Raw genomic sequence first — 16503 nt, forward strand, 5'->3', positions numbered from 1 at the left:
AGTTGTGTGTTAGAAGCTCCCCAAATGTAGGGGTGGAAAGCTTCCTCTTCTTGGTTTAATGCACCGGAGCATAAAGCATTCCTGGTATCGAACCCACCTGGGCTTCCGGCATCAAACGCATCAAAAAGAATATCTCAAGGAATCCAAATATCGCTGGAACACAAGTGTGAGCGCCCACTCGCGTCGCCATAGCAACTGCCTCCGTCCCGTCCCGCTGCCTGCTGCGTGCCCATGAGCCCGACCTCTGCTGGAACTCTGGCCCCCACGATATCGCTCCAGTCAGTTCATCAAACCCTCTGTGGGAATAAATCGGATTTGTGATGTCTGGTGCCTGCCTTATCCAGCGGCTTCACATAACAAGATTGCTGGGCAGAGACTGGGTGTTGTAAATGTCAATCCACATCCAGAAAAGCCAGGGAAATGTCAGGTACTTGTTTTGGTCCGGTAGTCGAGGTGATTTTTGTTGTGTTGTGTTCGGCAACTCCAGAAATAGGCTACTTTTTTTCTTTTTTTGAACATGCTCTGAACTTGGTTGCTGTGGTTACTGTCTGGCTCTACCAGTTGCACACACACAAACAAATCACCATACTCACCCAAAATTATTCAACATTTCAATTCTGCACAACCAGAAAGACTGAAAAATATGAAATTACGCCTCAACATTTCCACAATACTTCTGCTGAGTTCCAGTACCAGAGAGAGTACGTTACGAGTTCTGACCTCAGAGCGTTCAGGCTAAATTAACTTGTATGTAAACAATATGACTGCTCAACTGTAAGCTAAAGAAATGTAAATGTTAAAACGAATACCTCAAACGTGTTAAATAACATAATATTGTGGAATTACATATGTAATAAATGTTTATATATTGTTTAAGCGGTGGTTAACCTCTCAGATCCACTTGTGGTGAGCCTCACATCAAGAAAGTCCTGGGTTCGACTCTCATGCGGTGTGGGGCCTTTCTGAGTGGAGTTTGCATGTTCTCTACACATCTGCATAGGTTTCCTCCGGGTACTCCGGTTTCCCCTACCACTAAAAACATGTACAACAGGCTCCTCCCCTCTGGGACCAGGATTCCCCTGAAAAAGAGATGCTACATCTCAGCGAGACTTTCCTGGTTAAATAAAGGCCAAGAAATAAATAAAAAAAAAACATTTTGAGGTGATTACCATTATTGTTATACCCTACATCACATTTTATCTCATACTGTATGACAAATGGGAGTGTTTAGAAAAAGAGAGAAAACAGATAATCATGCCTTGTGCTTGTAATGCGCTTCAAAGGCTTGACAAGCCTCTCAAAGCACTACACTGTAGCCATCATTCGTCATCTCCACACTGGACTACTTCTGTAGACACAGCTACCCTAGGGCAGACTGATGTAAGTGAGGCTTCCAATCAGCGCCACTGGCCCCTCAGACCACCACCAATCATTCAAGTCAACACCATATTCATACTAGGCAAGTGAGTGTTGGTGAGGGCCCGACAACAGAACGTGGTGCAGGTCAGAACCGATTCTCTTCAGGTGGATGAACACTACACTACATGTTATAGGCCGTCTCCAAAAGAAAACCACCCAGAAATAGAACATGCAAACGCAGAGTCCATACCAAGTATAGGAAATTTAAATCTTAACCATTTTGCTGTGTGTGTGCCATCTTCTCAACACATAGGTAACCCAATTTTAAAATGACTAATCATCTTCAAAAGCTGTGGACCGTGCAGGCTGAGGGACTAAAAAAAAACATGCATTTGGTTATCATTTGATCTTTGTACCGGTATTTGGATATTTGCTCTATCTGTCACAGTTTTTTCCACACATCAGCATCTATATGTTCTTAACACATCACACACCCACGCACTAATATTGATTTCAACACATATTTTTCACCAACATCTGATATCGTTCAATTTACTACAAATCAATTTGGTACATATAACAATAATAAACTGTCCAAGCACACTCGGCTGGCTGTGTTGAAGGGCACATTACATTTATGTGAATGTACCGTGCGTCTCCGTGGTAACCCGTACATTAGAGTACAGCTGAGGTTTGCCTGTTATCCGCGCCTCGCCTTGTGTGTCTGCTACTTTCATTATAGGGCCCTTCTCAGCGCAGAGTACACACGTCTTTATTTGATGCCAGAGCAACCAGAATGACATGTCCCAGAAAAACAGAATGAGTGAAGAGATGACTGAGATGTAAAAGAGAGGAAACATACACACAGATGTGAGTTTGTAATAATACTATGTGCTGCTGATGCTCAACAACAAGGTGTGGGTGAGTTATCTAACTAACAAGACCAAAACCATTACATGTTTTTTGGTTAATTAAAAAAAAACAACAGTATACAATACTATCAATATATGCAATAACATATCTTATAAAGAGCTTAAGTGGCTAAGTAATATTCCCTTCCGTGGTATGGAAGTCGCACATTTTGCACCAAACTGAAGGATCATATTCACTCACTGCATACTTCTAGTTGTCCTTGGGAAAGACTTAGTATTTTCCAGTGTGAAGCACAAACTGGCATCTACACTTTTGTCAGTCAGGCGTGACGGAGGAAATATTTAAAATTAGATTTCAATACTAAAGGAAAACATTTGATACTCAATTACAATACCACAGCCATTTATTTTTTACTTTTTAGACAAAACACATTTATGGCATTTTCTTGAATATTATCATGCGTTTGTGATACAGGTCATTATAGACCATTATAAATCTGTGCAGTATATGTTACATTTTGTCCAGATTGTTATTTTGGAGTATCGACACTTGTTCAAATGCCTTACTACTTTTAGGATGGATAAGTACTGTATCTAGGCATCAATATTTTTAACAATCCGACAGAGTGGTGAATGAATAATATGAAAAGTATTGTACATTTCTGCAAAGCATACAAAACAGCCAGTGACCTTTAGTACAGCCTTCTCCGTTTGAACCCTGTGATGAGAACAACGCTCTGCTCCGTGTATATGAATGAACATCTGTTCTGCCGGGGCTGACGGCGGCGACACACATCTGCCAGCAGACACTGACCTGCATACTCACTCTAGCAAAATATCCTATTAAGACTTTATGAAATGATTAAGGAAGACATTTAGACTAATTAACTGATCCAGCTCTGAAATCTGTATGTGGTGGAATGAAAAAAGGACAAATAAGTAAAGTTGAAGAGTGTTTTATTTGCATGTGGATTGAATGACGTTGTTATTAGAGAACAAAATGAGTTTCTGAATAAATACAGTGAACAAAGATAATAAGCTTTTTTCCAGTGCATTATCAGTTGAACTATATATACACACTAGAACATATCAGTTGCATTTGGCACCACCCCATTTACACCAAATTGTAACTGTACAGACAACCAGAAAACATACATTTTTATAAATAACTGTCCTGGGGCGTTAAAGGGATACGTATACATGGAACTTTAAACATACGTGTTATAACCCTATGTGTCTGTGTTGTCCAAATAAATTCCATTGAAATATCAGATCAACAAGAATGCCTTTCTCTACAATTACAGGCATAATCTGTGTCATATTCATGTTGTGTAGCCAGGTTCCTAAAGCAAACATAAACATACTTTCTGCACGAGCTCACAAAACCTAGGCCATGTTAGGACATTTTCAATTCCCTGTCGTCAAGATTTCCCCGTTTACGGAAGTGCCATGCGTTGAGGCTGCTCCAGGTTGGCTCTGAACTTATCGAGAAAGCGCGAGGCCAATTCGTCATCCACCAGCCGCCCGTCGCTGGACAGTGTAACGGTCATGAGCTGCCTGGTCTGGAGGCTCTGGTGGTTCTCGCTCAGCTGCAGCTCCTTCCTGGACGACCCCACGGCGAGGATACAAGCTTGGGGAGGGTTGATGACCGCGCTGAAGCCACTGATGCCGAACATGCCCAGGTTGGATATGCTGCAGAACGGAGGGGGGGAAGTAAAGAAAGAGATACAGTTTGTGTTTAAACAAGTGTTGGCCAAGTGTGACCCATAAATGCTGAAGTTTTGTTATACAAATCAGAATATTACGGAACATTATAAACAATTACCGTTCATAATCATGAACGAGCACAACATCAGAAATCTGTTGTTAAGATATTGCAAATGTTAAGGCCGGTGTTACGTCAGACGTCACTTTTTCAAAGGGAAGCAGATAATAAATGAGTGGATTTTTTTGAAAATCAGAAATGATCCAGGTTTTTTAGTTCCTTTATCAATACCTTGCTTATACAAATAACTGAACGCAGATATTTCTTACATTCAACCACCACAACACAAATCAAAATATGTTGCATGTATGCAACAGGACTTCAAGTATATTCAAAATAGTGTTTTATGAATATAAATGCAAAGATTATGAGGCGTTCTGGGTCAACAGCCAGTAGCAGTCCCGCCCCATTATGAATGATGCGTGGCACATTATTTTTGCTTCTCTAAGTATAGTAAGTGCTGTAGACTGGGAGCCACTGGCCAGTCAGGTGAAGATTATAATGTTGTTTAGTGTACCTTGAAACAGGGTGCACAATATGTGCACAATATTTGAAGCGAGTAAGTTTGACCCTCAGGCCCACAGTCTGCCATTCACCTTAATGAGAATGCAAACCCGAGGGACTGAAGGCGGAATAGATCAGTATGAATATATTCCCTTGAGGACAAAAAGGAGCATCACCATAAGAAATCATCGTCTCTGCCTGACACAGAAACCCCATTCAAGTCCAAATGATGCCATTAATTCAAATGAGTTGAAACGCCTGCCTTCTACTTTTTACAACTGATGGCACAGTAACTGTCTGTGTCTCAGAGTAAAAAGCAGAATAAACCAAAGCGAAATCAATGGATATTTGTTCCAAGTATCATTAGTTTCTTGGTAATGTAATGCAGAATGGAGCAAATAAAGCTTTGGGGGGAAAAAAAATACCTGAATGAACCGCCCTGGTATTCTTCAGGTAGGAGTTTGCCATCTCGGGCCTTTTGAGCCAAGGTCTAAAGGAGGAAAGAAAATACAAATACAACATAGATATATTTAAAAACAATGCATTCACAATTAACCATGTCATTGCTTGCATTTCTGGTGGCATGACATCTAGAGATACAGTGACAAAACTATGATGGAGGTTTTAAAGTGATCACCGTTTAAAAAATCTAGACATTTCAACGAGTTTATTTTTCAGATGCAATTAAATGGTTTGAGAAGTTGGAATTCATGCTCTCCTTTGATTGCATCGACTCTTGACAAAACTACTTGAACTAATCACCTATAAACCTGTGATTTCTGTCATGTTTTTGTGATGTATTTTTTTCCTGTTGTGTGAAGCACTTTGAATAGCCTTGTGCACAGATTGTGCTCTATAAATAAACTTGCCTTGCCTAAATGTTTTAACTGATCAACTATAAATGTCTTTGTAATGAAGAGAGTTCCTGGCTGGTTGTGATAGCAACATTTGGGTTTGTGTTTACATTCTACCATCTACCGTAAACAACACACCAATCTCTTCAACTGGATTAGATCAAATATAGGACTGGGCGATATGACTATTAAAAAATAAAATAAATGCATCATTGTTTTCTTCATGTTGATCAATTCCAACTTGATTTCTGTTTTGTCTTGTTACAATTAACTACAGTAATTTCCTGAACATAATCAAGAGAAGCGTTTAACCATTGAACACAAAAAAAACAGTCAAATTTCTCTTTGAATTAACCTCTAAACCACATTATTTTACCGACAATGGATTGGCTGTGGCCCAAAACGACCCAAACATCCTATTGACAGTTAGAAATTCCAAATCTCAATTAAAAATGTGACTAATTCCACATTCCATAATATTTTTTTCCTCACACAAATTGGGTGGGATGTTGGTGCCGCTTTGACGTGTCTCTTTGACTTTCGATAACTACAAACCAGAAATCCAGCTCAAATCCCAACCGGGCAACATCCGCCACAACAGAAAGCGAGAAGATCAGCCGCTGCTCCTGAGGGACAAGCTGGAGACGGCTGGTGTGGAGTATGACCTGGCAGAGTGGATCCTGGACTACCTCACAGACCGACCCCAGTTTGTGAGAGCCCAGAACTGTGTGTCTGACACTCGGACCTGCAGTGTCGGGGCGCCCCAGGGCACTGTCCTCGCGCCCTTTCTCTTCACCCTTTACACTGCAGACTTCAGACATGACACGGACAGCTGTGTCCTGCAGAAGTTCTCTGTGATAAAATGTGAATATATGAGTATATTTCTGTGATGTATTTTATCTGCATAATAGTGATATTTTATCTGCATCATTAGTCTAAGAGAAGAACGGGTGTGTGACAAACTGGATTTGTGAAGGGGTCATAAAGATGGGCCAAAGGATGTTTACCCTAGGGGGGGTGATAACCCAGAGGAGTCTGGGTAATGTTTACCCAAGGCTTGATCTCTACGGAAAAATACCAAGTGCCTTGATGTGAGGCTGACCAATGAGAAATGTGACCCGCCTATTCCAGAATATCTAATAAAACCAACCAGCATGGGAAAAAACGGTGTGAGACGCGGGGGTGAGACGCAGGAGGGTCAGCCAGGCTCCTTACAACGGCCTGGCTGACACAGTCCCCGCGTTTTCTCCCATGCATGCCACACAAATGTCTGATGTTTCTGTGTCGTTTCATATTCTAAGTTGAATTGTGTTCTCGATGTGTTACGGAATAGCATCGGTGTATGTCTAATTCCATGACATTTTCTGGTCCTTCGAGCCGGATGGCAAGCAGCCCCTTCGCGGAGATTGACGGGTGAATCGGTGAAGTCTGTGCACAGCTAAAGGAAGTCCACTTTTCCCGTGGCCGCCCATCGCACCTCAGTCTCCGCGAGGAGAGCGCGTCGTTTCGAAGCAGCAGGAGAACACAGGCGACGAAGAAGGTCAGACAAAACTTTGTGTGTGAAAGAGTTAGCCATGAAATGTTTTATGCATAGGCTTTATGCAGGAGTTTAGTTACTCGCATAAAGAGGAGTTTAATATTTCTCAGTCAAAAAATACAGGAGTTTAATATTTCTCACTGACAAAAAATACAGGAGTTTAATATTTCTCACTGACAAAAAATACAGGAGTTTAATATTTCTCATTGACAAAAAATACAGGAGTTTAATATTTCTCAGTCAAAAATACAGGAGTTTAATATTTACTCATTAAATAAAATACAGGAGTTTAATATTTACTCATTAAATAAAATACAGGAGTTTAATATTTACTCATTAAAAAAAAAATATTGGTTGGCTTTGTGTAGATAAGTTTCTCACATAAAGGAGTTAAATTGCTCACCATGAGTTAAGTTTCTCACCGAAAGAAAGTAATGAAGCCTTATGCCGAGTTGTTACTGACATAAAGATGTGTGAATGTAAGCGCTGTGCACGAGCGAAGTAAGTAAGAGAGAAGTGTGAATGTGTGAATGAGGATTAATAAGTGATTCATTAACGAGTGTGAGAATCACAATTAATCATACAAGGGTCACAAGGCGTTATTCTGAGAGATCTAAAATTTGCAGTCACGGGTGAATCTTTAAACACCCAGCATTATCTCCGGTGGAAAATCAATAAGAAATTCTACTAGAAGCTTGAGATATGACGTGACTGTAAAGCAAGTAGCATTTCTCTCAGACGACCGAGACCACATAATGCCAGAATTATCACCCCAAACTGTAAAAAGACAAAGGAAAAGTCATAAGAGGATTTTGGAGGGAGACTTCCAGCGTGCTCAGATGACGTGGCAGAGAGGGGGAGATAAGGGGGGTCAACAAGACAGGAGAAGGGAAAGCAGTTCAGAGGACGCTCTGAACGTGAATTAATAAGTAAAACTAAACTCAGCTGGTTTTAAATTTTAGTAATGAGAACAGATCTGTAGAAAAAAATTTGGGTTTTTGTTTTGATTGACAACAATCAATTATAAAGATGTCATTAAACTTGATAAGAGATGAAGATGAATTCAGATTTTTATAGATGGCCGATATTTTGGGGGAATGTGATCACAGACAGGACACTTCCTGTCCCCGACATAGAAGACAAAAGTTGTGTTTTTACAGTATCGTGTTTTTTGAGTGCACAGAACAAACCCACGTTTTGTTTTGTTTTATTTTTGGACTTGACGAAAATTATCTTTTTTGGACTTAATGCATGACTAGATGAAAGTACAGGACGAAAAGACAGAAGGGTTTTTAAATTTAGGATCAAATGCAGGCACAGGCCTGGAAGTGATAATGTGGGTAAATGGGTGACTACTGATGTTTTTGGACATAGAACGGGCAGTAAGTAAAGTGATAGTAAAAGTTATATCAGTAACTTATTTATTTGTATTATCATGAGGAAACCTCGTATTGCATGTAGACGTAAGTGAGGGAATAAGTTAAATAGTGACGTCCGATGTCCTCCTTGGAAAGACATGAATGGGTCATTAACTAAAGACAACAGGACACCAAGTCATAAAGATAGTCAGAGATAAGGGGCTATTGACTGGCAAAGAATCTGGAGCACTCAGGATGGAGCAGATGTTGTTATCTTTACGGATCACAGGGACACTAACAGCAACACCTCAGGGGGAGGGTTGACGTGATGGGTAATAGGAAAAGTTAAAATTAACAGGGAAAGAATTTGACAATCTAAAGTAAATACCTGAAGGATTGTGAGATTCAATCAAGAATTGAATGGATTTAAATAAGACAATATCATCTAAATTTAGACGCTATAGAAGTTATGAAAACCAGTGATAACAGGACTTAAACATTATAGGACTCAGGACGGAGTCAGGACGGACCCGGGGGGAGGAGTGTAATGCAGAAGAATAAATTTTACGAGACCCGCAGATTACCTGAAGATAGTGAAAACTATAACCAGGGGGATGGGTAATCAATACATGAGTTTAGAAGCAGAATGACGGGGATATTTGAATAACTAACAGGGGAATCCCAGGGGATGCAGCGTCTGATAGTTATATCAGAAGCAATGAGAAAGTAAAAGCAGGTTACAAGTGAAGGGTAAGAGTAAGGAAAAGAGAGAAAGAAAAAGCAGGTTTAGAAATTTGGAAATGGGTGTTTCCTCCGTTACGAGAGGAAGACAAAGAGAGACAGAGGGGAAGACAGAGAGGAAGATGTGACGTGACAAAGGAAAGACAAAGAAAGTAGGCAACAATGGGAAAAACAGGTTGATACAAGAGACGTGCCTTATGGACAAGGGGAAGGTTTAGAATCATTTTGATGTTAATACACATATAGACTTGCTAGAACAAACTAATACACAATGTTTGTAAAGCACCACATGAGCAGGTGTGAGAGATTGAGTTTGAAACTCACCTGAAGCACATATAGAAGATTAGCACATATTACATTAGATGGGTGACATTATTCAGGCCACACCCACAGAGGAGATGTGAAATTATTAATTATGTGAAAAATTCAAAGTTGTGAACTGACCCTTATGGTCAGCTCAACGGGGGAATTATTGAGATAATTATTATTGTTTGATGTATTTGAATACATACATACATACATATGCACGCACACGTGGACACCAGACTTTTAGAGTTTGAAACTTTTAGAGTTTGAAACATTTGGAGTTTGAAACAAATGGTGGTAAAACAGATTTACAAGTTACAGATCGCAGAGGCAGTGTCGGATTACAGACACACAGGGTGGGAGCCCAGCGCCGTGTAAGGGGGGGCTCAGCCAGGGATGTGACCACTGAACTGTGAAAGGTCAAGAGGTGACATTGCGGAGTGGAGTGACAGACGCAATTCCATCTCTTCCTTGATTACATCTTGGATTAGTGAACGTTGTAAACTATCTGGATTATTGAATTTTGTTTAAATGTAGAATTGTGTAGAAGTTTGAGAAATGGGAATTCCATATCTCAAAAAGGAGGGATGTACGTGTAAACAAATATTCCGAATCAATAATTACTAAAAAAAATTTGTAAACAAGAAAACTGTTTGAAATACACTGAACTGTCGAAAAGACTTTGTTTATCACCACAGCAGAACGTGTTGGAGATGTGGTGTTTACAGAGACGGAGCCAAGTGGACAGCCAGTGGACGGAGCCACAACGTGTCGTCCTCACACCGACCAGGGGAGGACGAGAACATGGGTGCTCTCATGGGAAAGTGAGAGAAATGTCTGGACAACACAGCGGCAGATCCATAACATCGCAAACGCAGGACTTCGTTTGTATGAGTTTTGTCCAGAGTCTACGGTAGAGTACGATACTCTGCTACAATGGACGAGAGCCAGAGGCTACGGTGCGCAGAGTACCATACTCTGTGAAAAAGAATCAACAGTTATCATCATCAAGTGATGACGGTAATATGGGTGCTGAACACCTGTATTATACAAACGGGACAATCGGGACAATCGATCAACATACACAACTGTGTATACCGGTTAATGGAATAGAGGGAAGAAAATAAGTGATCAACTTGAAAGGTTATGAAATGCATAATGTATAATGTACAATGTATAATTGACATGACAGAAGCTGAAGAAACACAATGGCATATTATACAGCCACAGTTGTTTGCACTAACTAAGAGAGTTTTTTATCTGCTACAACATAACTACATGTAATGTTAATGAGATTATGAATTGAGATGGGAAATGTACCAGTTCATATGTGTAATAGGTGTGAGCGAAGCGAGCAGCGGAAGGAGGTCTCTTAAGGAACCAAGAGAGGACGTATGGTGATGTGGGGACACTTGTGGGACGTTGTGCCTATGTATCCCTTTTGTGGCCAGCCATGGTCATAACAAAGACCAGCATCACCCAGAACCATACCGCAGGGTCAAGGTCGAGAGGTTAGTGGACAATCTGGTTCCAGTAGCACCTGATACTACGTATTTGAGTCTATTGGGGTGTCCAGAGAGGTCCCTGACGAGTCAAAGTGACTGACCAGAGAGCAGCGGGTTTAAGGGCTTTCCGCTTGTACTTTTATATTTCCCATCACACCGCACAAAATTATAGACAAGATAAATTGTCTGTTCGTCAAATTACAGAGATTGACCAATCTGACTCAAAATTTAGGACAGTAATGCTGTAGAAATGTTGTGGGCCGAGAGAAAATAATTTTGTTCAATGTTGAGAAATGTGCATCACTTTTTGTGTGTAAAAGTGTCATTTTAACACCAATATGAAAGACATGTTGAAAACTGAAAAGAATAATGTGTTTGGCATATGAGACAGTAGACTAATGCTTTGATAAACAGGAGGGAAATGTGATAAAATGTGAATATATGAGTATATTTCTGTGATGTATTTTATCTGCATAATAGTGATATTTTATCTGCATCATTAGTCTAAGAGAAGAACGGGTGTGTGACAAACTGGATTTGTGAAGGGGTCATAAAGATGGGCCAAAGGATGTTTACCCTAGGGGGGTGATAACCCAGAGGAGTCTGGGTAATGTTTACCCAAGGCTTGATCTCTACGGAAAAATACCAAGTGCCTTGATGTGAGGCTGACCAATGAGAAATGTGACCCGCCTATTCCAGAATATCTAATAAAACCAACCAGCATGGGAAAAAACGGTGTGAGACGCGGGGGTGAGACGCAGGAGGGTCAGCCAGGCTCCTTACAACGGCCTGGCTGACACAGTCCCCGCGTTTTCTCCCATGCATGCCACACAAATGTCTGATGTTTCTGTGTCGTTTCATATTCTAGGTTGAATTGTGTTCTCAATGTGTTAAGGAATAGCATCGGGTGTATGTCTAATTCCATGACATTCTCTGACGACTCTGCCATCATCGGACTCATCACGGACGACGATGACGCGGAGTACAGAGGACTGGCGCAGGACTTTGTGGACTGGTGTCAGCGGAACCACCTCCTCATCAACGCGGGGAAGACCAAGGAGATGGTGGTGGATTTCCGCAGACGTCACCCCACTGCCCCCTCACCAGTGAACATTCAGGGACGGGACATTGAGAGAGTGGACTCATACAAGTACCTGGGTGTTCATCTGAACCACAAACTGGACTGGACTCATAACACAGGAAGAGCCAGAGTCGGCTCTACCTCCTGAGGAGACTCAGGTCTTTTGGAGTGACAGGGCCACTCCTGAAGACCTTCTACGACTCTGTGGTGGCATCGGCCCTCCTGTATGGTGTGGCCTGCTGGAGCAGCAGCATCACAGAGAGGGAGAGGAAGAGGCTGGACAGAGTCATCAAGAAGTCCAGCTCCGTCCTGGGCTGTGCTCTGGACTCGGTGCAGGAGGTGGGGGACAGGAGGGTCCTGGCTAGATTCACATCTATGCTGGACCATGAGTGTCACCCCCTGCAGGACACTCTGTCCGCTCTGGAGAGCAGCTTCAGTGAGAGACTGATCCACCCTCGCTGTGTGAAGGAAAGGTTCCGTAGGTCTTTCCTTCCTGCTGCTGTCAGACTTTATAACAAAAACTGTTAGTCCTGAACACTCGCAATACTGACCTAACCTAATACTGATGTGCAATTTTGTCATATGTGCAATTACTGTGCAATTACTGTGAAATTCATGTGCAATCTATGTGCTGTCGTGACACATATTCATGTGCAATTATGTCGTGATCACATGCAATGGTATTTATTTATTTATTTATTTGTCTATGGGAGTTTTTATTTATTTATAGGAGATCTTCTACTGAAAGTGATTTTCAGACTTCCTATAAGTGATCTGTTCTTCTGTATCTACCTCTGTATCTACCTGCGTTGCACCAATAAAATTTCCCCATGTGGGACAATAAAGGAATATCTTATCTTATCTTATCTTATAAACGAAAGTCAGTCGAGTGCTCACTGTCAGAATGAGGGAAGGGAATAGGCAACACCCAAATGAGCAGTAGAGCACTTTGAGACACGTTATCAGCGGCAGCTTTGGTGAATCCATAAACAAATAGAGCATGACACGCTGCAGCGGTCGTTTGGCAATGGCGGAGGAGGAAACATATGCGTTACCAGTTACCACGGAAAGAGGAGAGTCAGAAAACAACGCCCAAATATAAACACGGAATCAGCAAGAACTAAAATATTCTCATTTTAACGTCGCTCGCGTCATCAAAATGTGTTCGAAAGGCTATCGCAGAAAAGGCACCAGCGCAGAAAAGCCCAGAGCGAGTCAGTGTGGACGACAACGTGACACCGTCAGATGGTTCTCAGCATTTGTGAAGGGGAAGAAACAGACTGATGCGCTATTATTATCAAATGGAGCCGTGTGACCTTTAAGCTCATCCATATTGCAGCTTCATTTTAAACTCCAGACCAATTAAAACGTGCATAAAGAAGTGGCTCATTGCACCCACTGCGCCTCTTTTGTATGGCCAATGTACATTCAAGTCCAAATTGAGCAAAATGGTTGAGTTTAAAATGAGGATATACTTACAGCACAAAAACCATAACGGCACATATATTGAAAACAAATAATAGAGAAAGCTGCAATTCCACCCTCATTCATCCATGCCCAGAAATGAGATAAAAGACACCAATTATGCAGTCTACTGTACCCTATAGGCCATGTGCTGTAGAATGTACAAGCCATTATATTTAGAGCTCATGCCTGTTATAAATGTCTATCCCCAGCTGCTGTGTGCATGTGTGTGTGTGTGTGTGTGCGCATGTGTGTGTGTGTATGTGTGTGTGTGTATGTCTGTGTGTGTGTATCTGTGTGCGTGTCTGTGTGCGTGTGTGTCTGTGTTTGTGTGAAGGTGTGTGTGCGGGTGCGTGTGCGAAGGTGTGTGTGCGTGTGTGTGTGCATGTGTCTGTGTGTGTGTGTGTGTGTGTGTGTAGGTGTGTCTGTGTTTGTGTGTGTGTGTAGGTGTGTAAGGGTGTGTGTGTGTGTGTGTGTGTGCGTCTGTGTTTAGGTGTGTGTGTTTGTGTGTAGGTGTGTGTGTGCGCGCGTGCGTGTGTGTAGGATAAAGAAACAACAATCACTGCTTTGTGCTCCACATGTGGCCACTAACAGCTGAGACCAGCAAAGCCCAAAACCCAGCCCCGGCGTATACAACCAGTTCCCTACAGGAGCCAGGATGTGTCTAATGTGGTATGCTCTGCAGGTTTACACAACACAACAACCACATAGAGAGCATCTTCAGACACACAATGCACAGGGATGTAAACATACAGTCTATTTAGAGTGTTTCATACTTAAAGACTTAATTCATCTGGTGGAGGATCAGAGTTTGTCATAAAACCTGTCTCTCTCTACGGACACAAACAGGTGACAAGTTACAGGTCAGATCTGTGGAGAGGTGACCCTGCTCTCTGTATGAAGGCATGTTTTTCAAGGTATTTTTTTATGAATAAAAACACATGTAATTAAATCAATGTAAGATAGAACAGTTCGGTGTCATACTGTGTGTAATATTCTGGGCAAAGCAATGTCATCTCCATGGAGACAAGCAGACAATTGAGTGCACACCAGAAAAGTTACATAGTGCACTTTTAACAAATAGCATACGTCATCTTAAGTCTAACATTTTTGAGACTGCAAATAAATTGTCATTACACTTGTCATCATTAAAAGCAAGATTTGATTTGTACAGATTTACTTTGTATCTGGAGACACAAATAAGTCATGTATAACCTTTAAAAACAATCTGTGAATGCCATTTCCCCTTTGTGCTTTACTTGGGAGATTTTTGTTTTCATTTATAGCATTTTAATTATCTTGTTCATTCTAAGCTGAGAGAACATACAGCAGTGACCATGTTTACTGTCCTAAGTTATAATACCAATGTTCTGCCGTAAAACAAACAGAGGCGGAGCCAGGCAAACTAAGAGGAAGTGAGACTCTCTGACCACAGTTTGTGATGTGTCGCTGTTGAAGTTTGTATTAGACCGTTTACCTTGGCATTAGCTGAGATCTCCTGGACACCTTTGCTAGCAGCATCTTTAATGATGGGCGTGATGAGGCCTCGCTCTGTCGCTACGGCGATTGAGATGTGGATTGTGTCGAGTGCGTGTGGTCCGTCTCCCGCCCATGTCACATTCACTTCAGGCATTTCCTAATGGATACAACAACATTAAGATGCATTCAGTTGTAGTCATGCGGACACGTTTGGTTTTCGGATGACTAAAACTGAATATTTTTCTACAATGAACTCTCCTGGACAAATGAGGGATTACACAGACAACATTAAGATAGCTTTAGGCAAGTTAAGTGCTCATTTCTTTTGTAATGTGGTGAAGAGTCTTGGATGAAACGAATTGAAACAGTGCTTGTCCATGTGTTTATGACAATGTTTACGCCAGCAGACATTAAAGATTCTCTGTACTGTAACTGTAAAACTTAAAAGCACATTCACGCTCTGCATTCCTCAAGCAAAGCACCGTAACACAAGCAGAAACTTCTGATTTTACATTGTTTTAATCTTTGGAATATGCTCATCAGCCATGTCAGCTGTTTCTGTTGATACGGACATGTAGTGTAAACCTCTCATACAAGTATGTGGTCTGCAGTGGTCAAACTTGTGTAGTTCAGGGTCTAATCCACTCTTTGTTGATCCAATTAATACGGTTTACTACTTTATATGAAAGACAAAAAAACATTTGCAACTCTGCATACATGGAGGATTGTGTGAAAATTAATTACATTCTACTTACTTTCAGTGTAACAGCCGCTGCCTTGATAATGAAGTCATTAACGGACACTTTAATTTGTTCTGGAAAGACAAAAAGCATTAATGAGAACATCTGTTGGTCTAATTTTGTCTTAAGCAAACAGACAAGACAAGAAGAACCACCCAACCACCGAGTGGGCACTGTATTTCTCAGTGTTTGCTGTATTAGACCGGGGGGACAGTCGGCCTGGGCCTGCGCTGCTGCCAACTGGAGTCCACAGAGCTGTACCAGACTGTTATGAATGCCATGAGCAGGATGATTAATGAGCTAACCGTGAAATCTCTCTGCCCCGGAACAAAGAGGCCCGGCAAAAACAACCGGCGCAGAATCCCCCAGAACACACACACACGCAACCTAATGGCCTGGGATGATCAGACCATTTCCTCATGGCACGGAGCCTTCATGTTTGTTTTATAGATGAGCATGTTTTAGACAGGCTGAGTACTTGTGACAGAGACTTGATCAGCACCGACGTCTAATTAACTACCGTCTATAAAGGGCCAGGTTTCAGAAGGAGAAAGTGCAGAACATAATATAAAAGATTAGCATCGAGCTCTAGAGCACTTTGACGTGAACATGTTTAAAGAGGCACTATGTAACTTTTCCCTGCTTGACTCCATTAAGATGTCATTGCTTTGCTTTGAATGTTCCACAGCATGGCGGACAAGCAGGTAATGCCACCAGGCGAAGTTACAGGTCAGATCTGTACAGAGGCGAGCCCACTTGCAGTCAGAGTGCATGTTGATCAACGTATTTTTCAGCAATAAAAACAACTGTAATCGAGTAAATGCAAGATCGATACGTATAAAAGGAACATTACGGGCAAAGCGATAACATTTTCAGGGCCAAAACAGGCACCTTTAGACTGTAAAATATCATGTTACAACATCATGTTAACCTTCCCT

The 16503-nt window shown here is 41.5% G+C and overlaps 1 protein-coding gene across 1 annotated transcript in view; it reads right to left on the reverse strand.

Annotated features, from left to right (window-relative positions):
- Nucleotides 1-3665: 3665 nt before the first annotated feature.
- Nucleotides 3666-16503, reverse strand: part of pdhx (pyruvate dehydrogenase complex component X) — a 35624-nt gene continuing 22786 nt past the window's right edge. Inside the window, exons 8-11 of the mRNA XM_072435221.1 lie at nucleotides 15581-15639; nucleotides 14824-14982; nucleotides 4926-4990; nucleotides 3666-3923 (exon numbers count right to left, since the gene is read on the reverse strand). Coding sequence (XP_072291322.1) covers nucleotides 3668-3923; nucleotides 4926-4990; nucleotides 14824-14982; nucleotides 15581-15639 — 539 coding nt within the window. The 3' untranslated portion in view covers nucleotides 3666-3667. The remainder of the gene's footprint in view (nucleotides 3924-4925; nucleotides 4991-14823; nucleotides 14983-15580; nucleotides 15640-16503) is intronic.

This window comes from Eucyclogobius newberryi, unplaced genomic scaffold (genome assembly GCF_026437365.1).
Source record: "Eucyclogobius newberryi isolate DKJ021-1_F unplaced genomic scaffold, fEucNew1.0.hap1 SCAF_7, whole genome shotgun sequence".
NCBI classification, from domain to species: domain Eukaryota; kingdom Metazoa; phylum Chordata; class Actinopteri; order Gobiiformes; family Gobiidae; genus Eucyclogobius; species Eucyclogobius newberryi.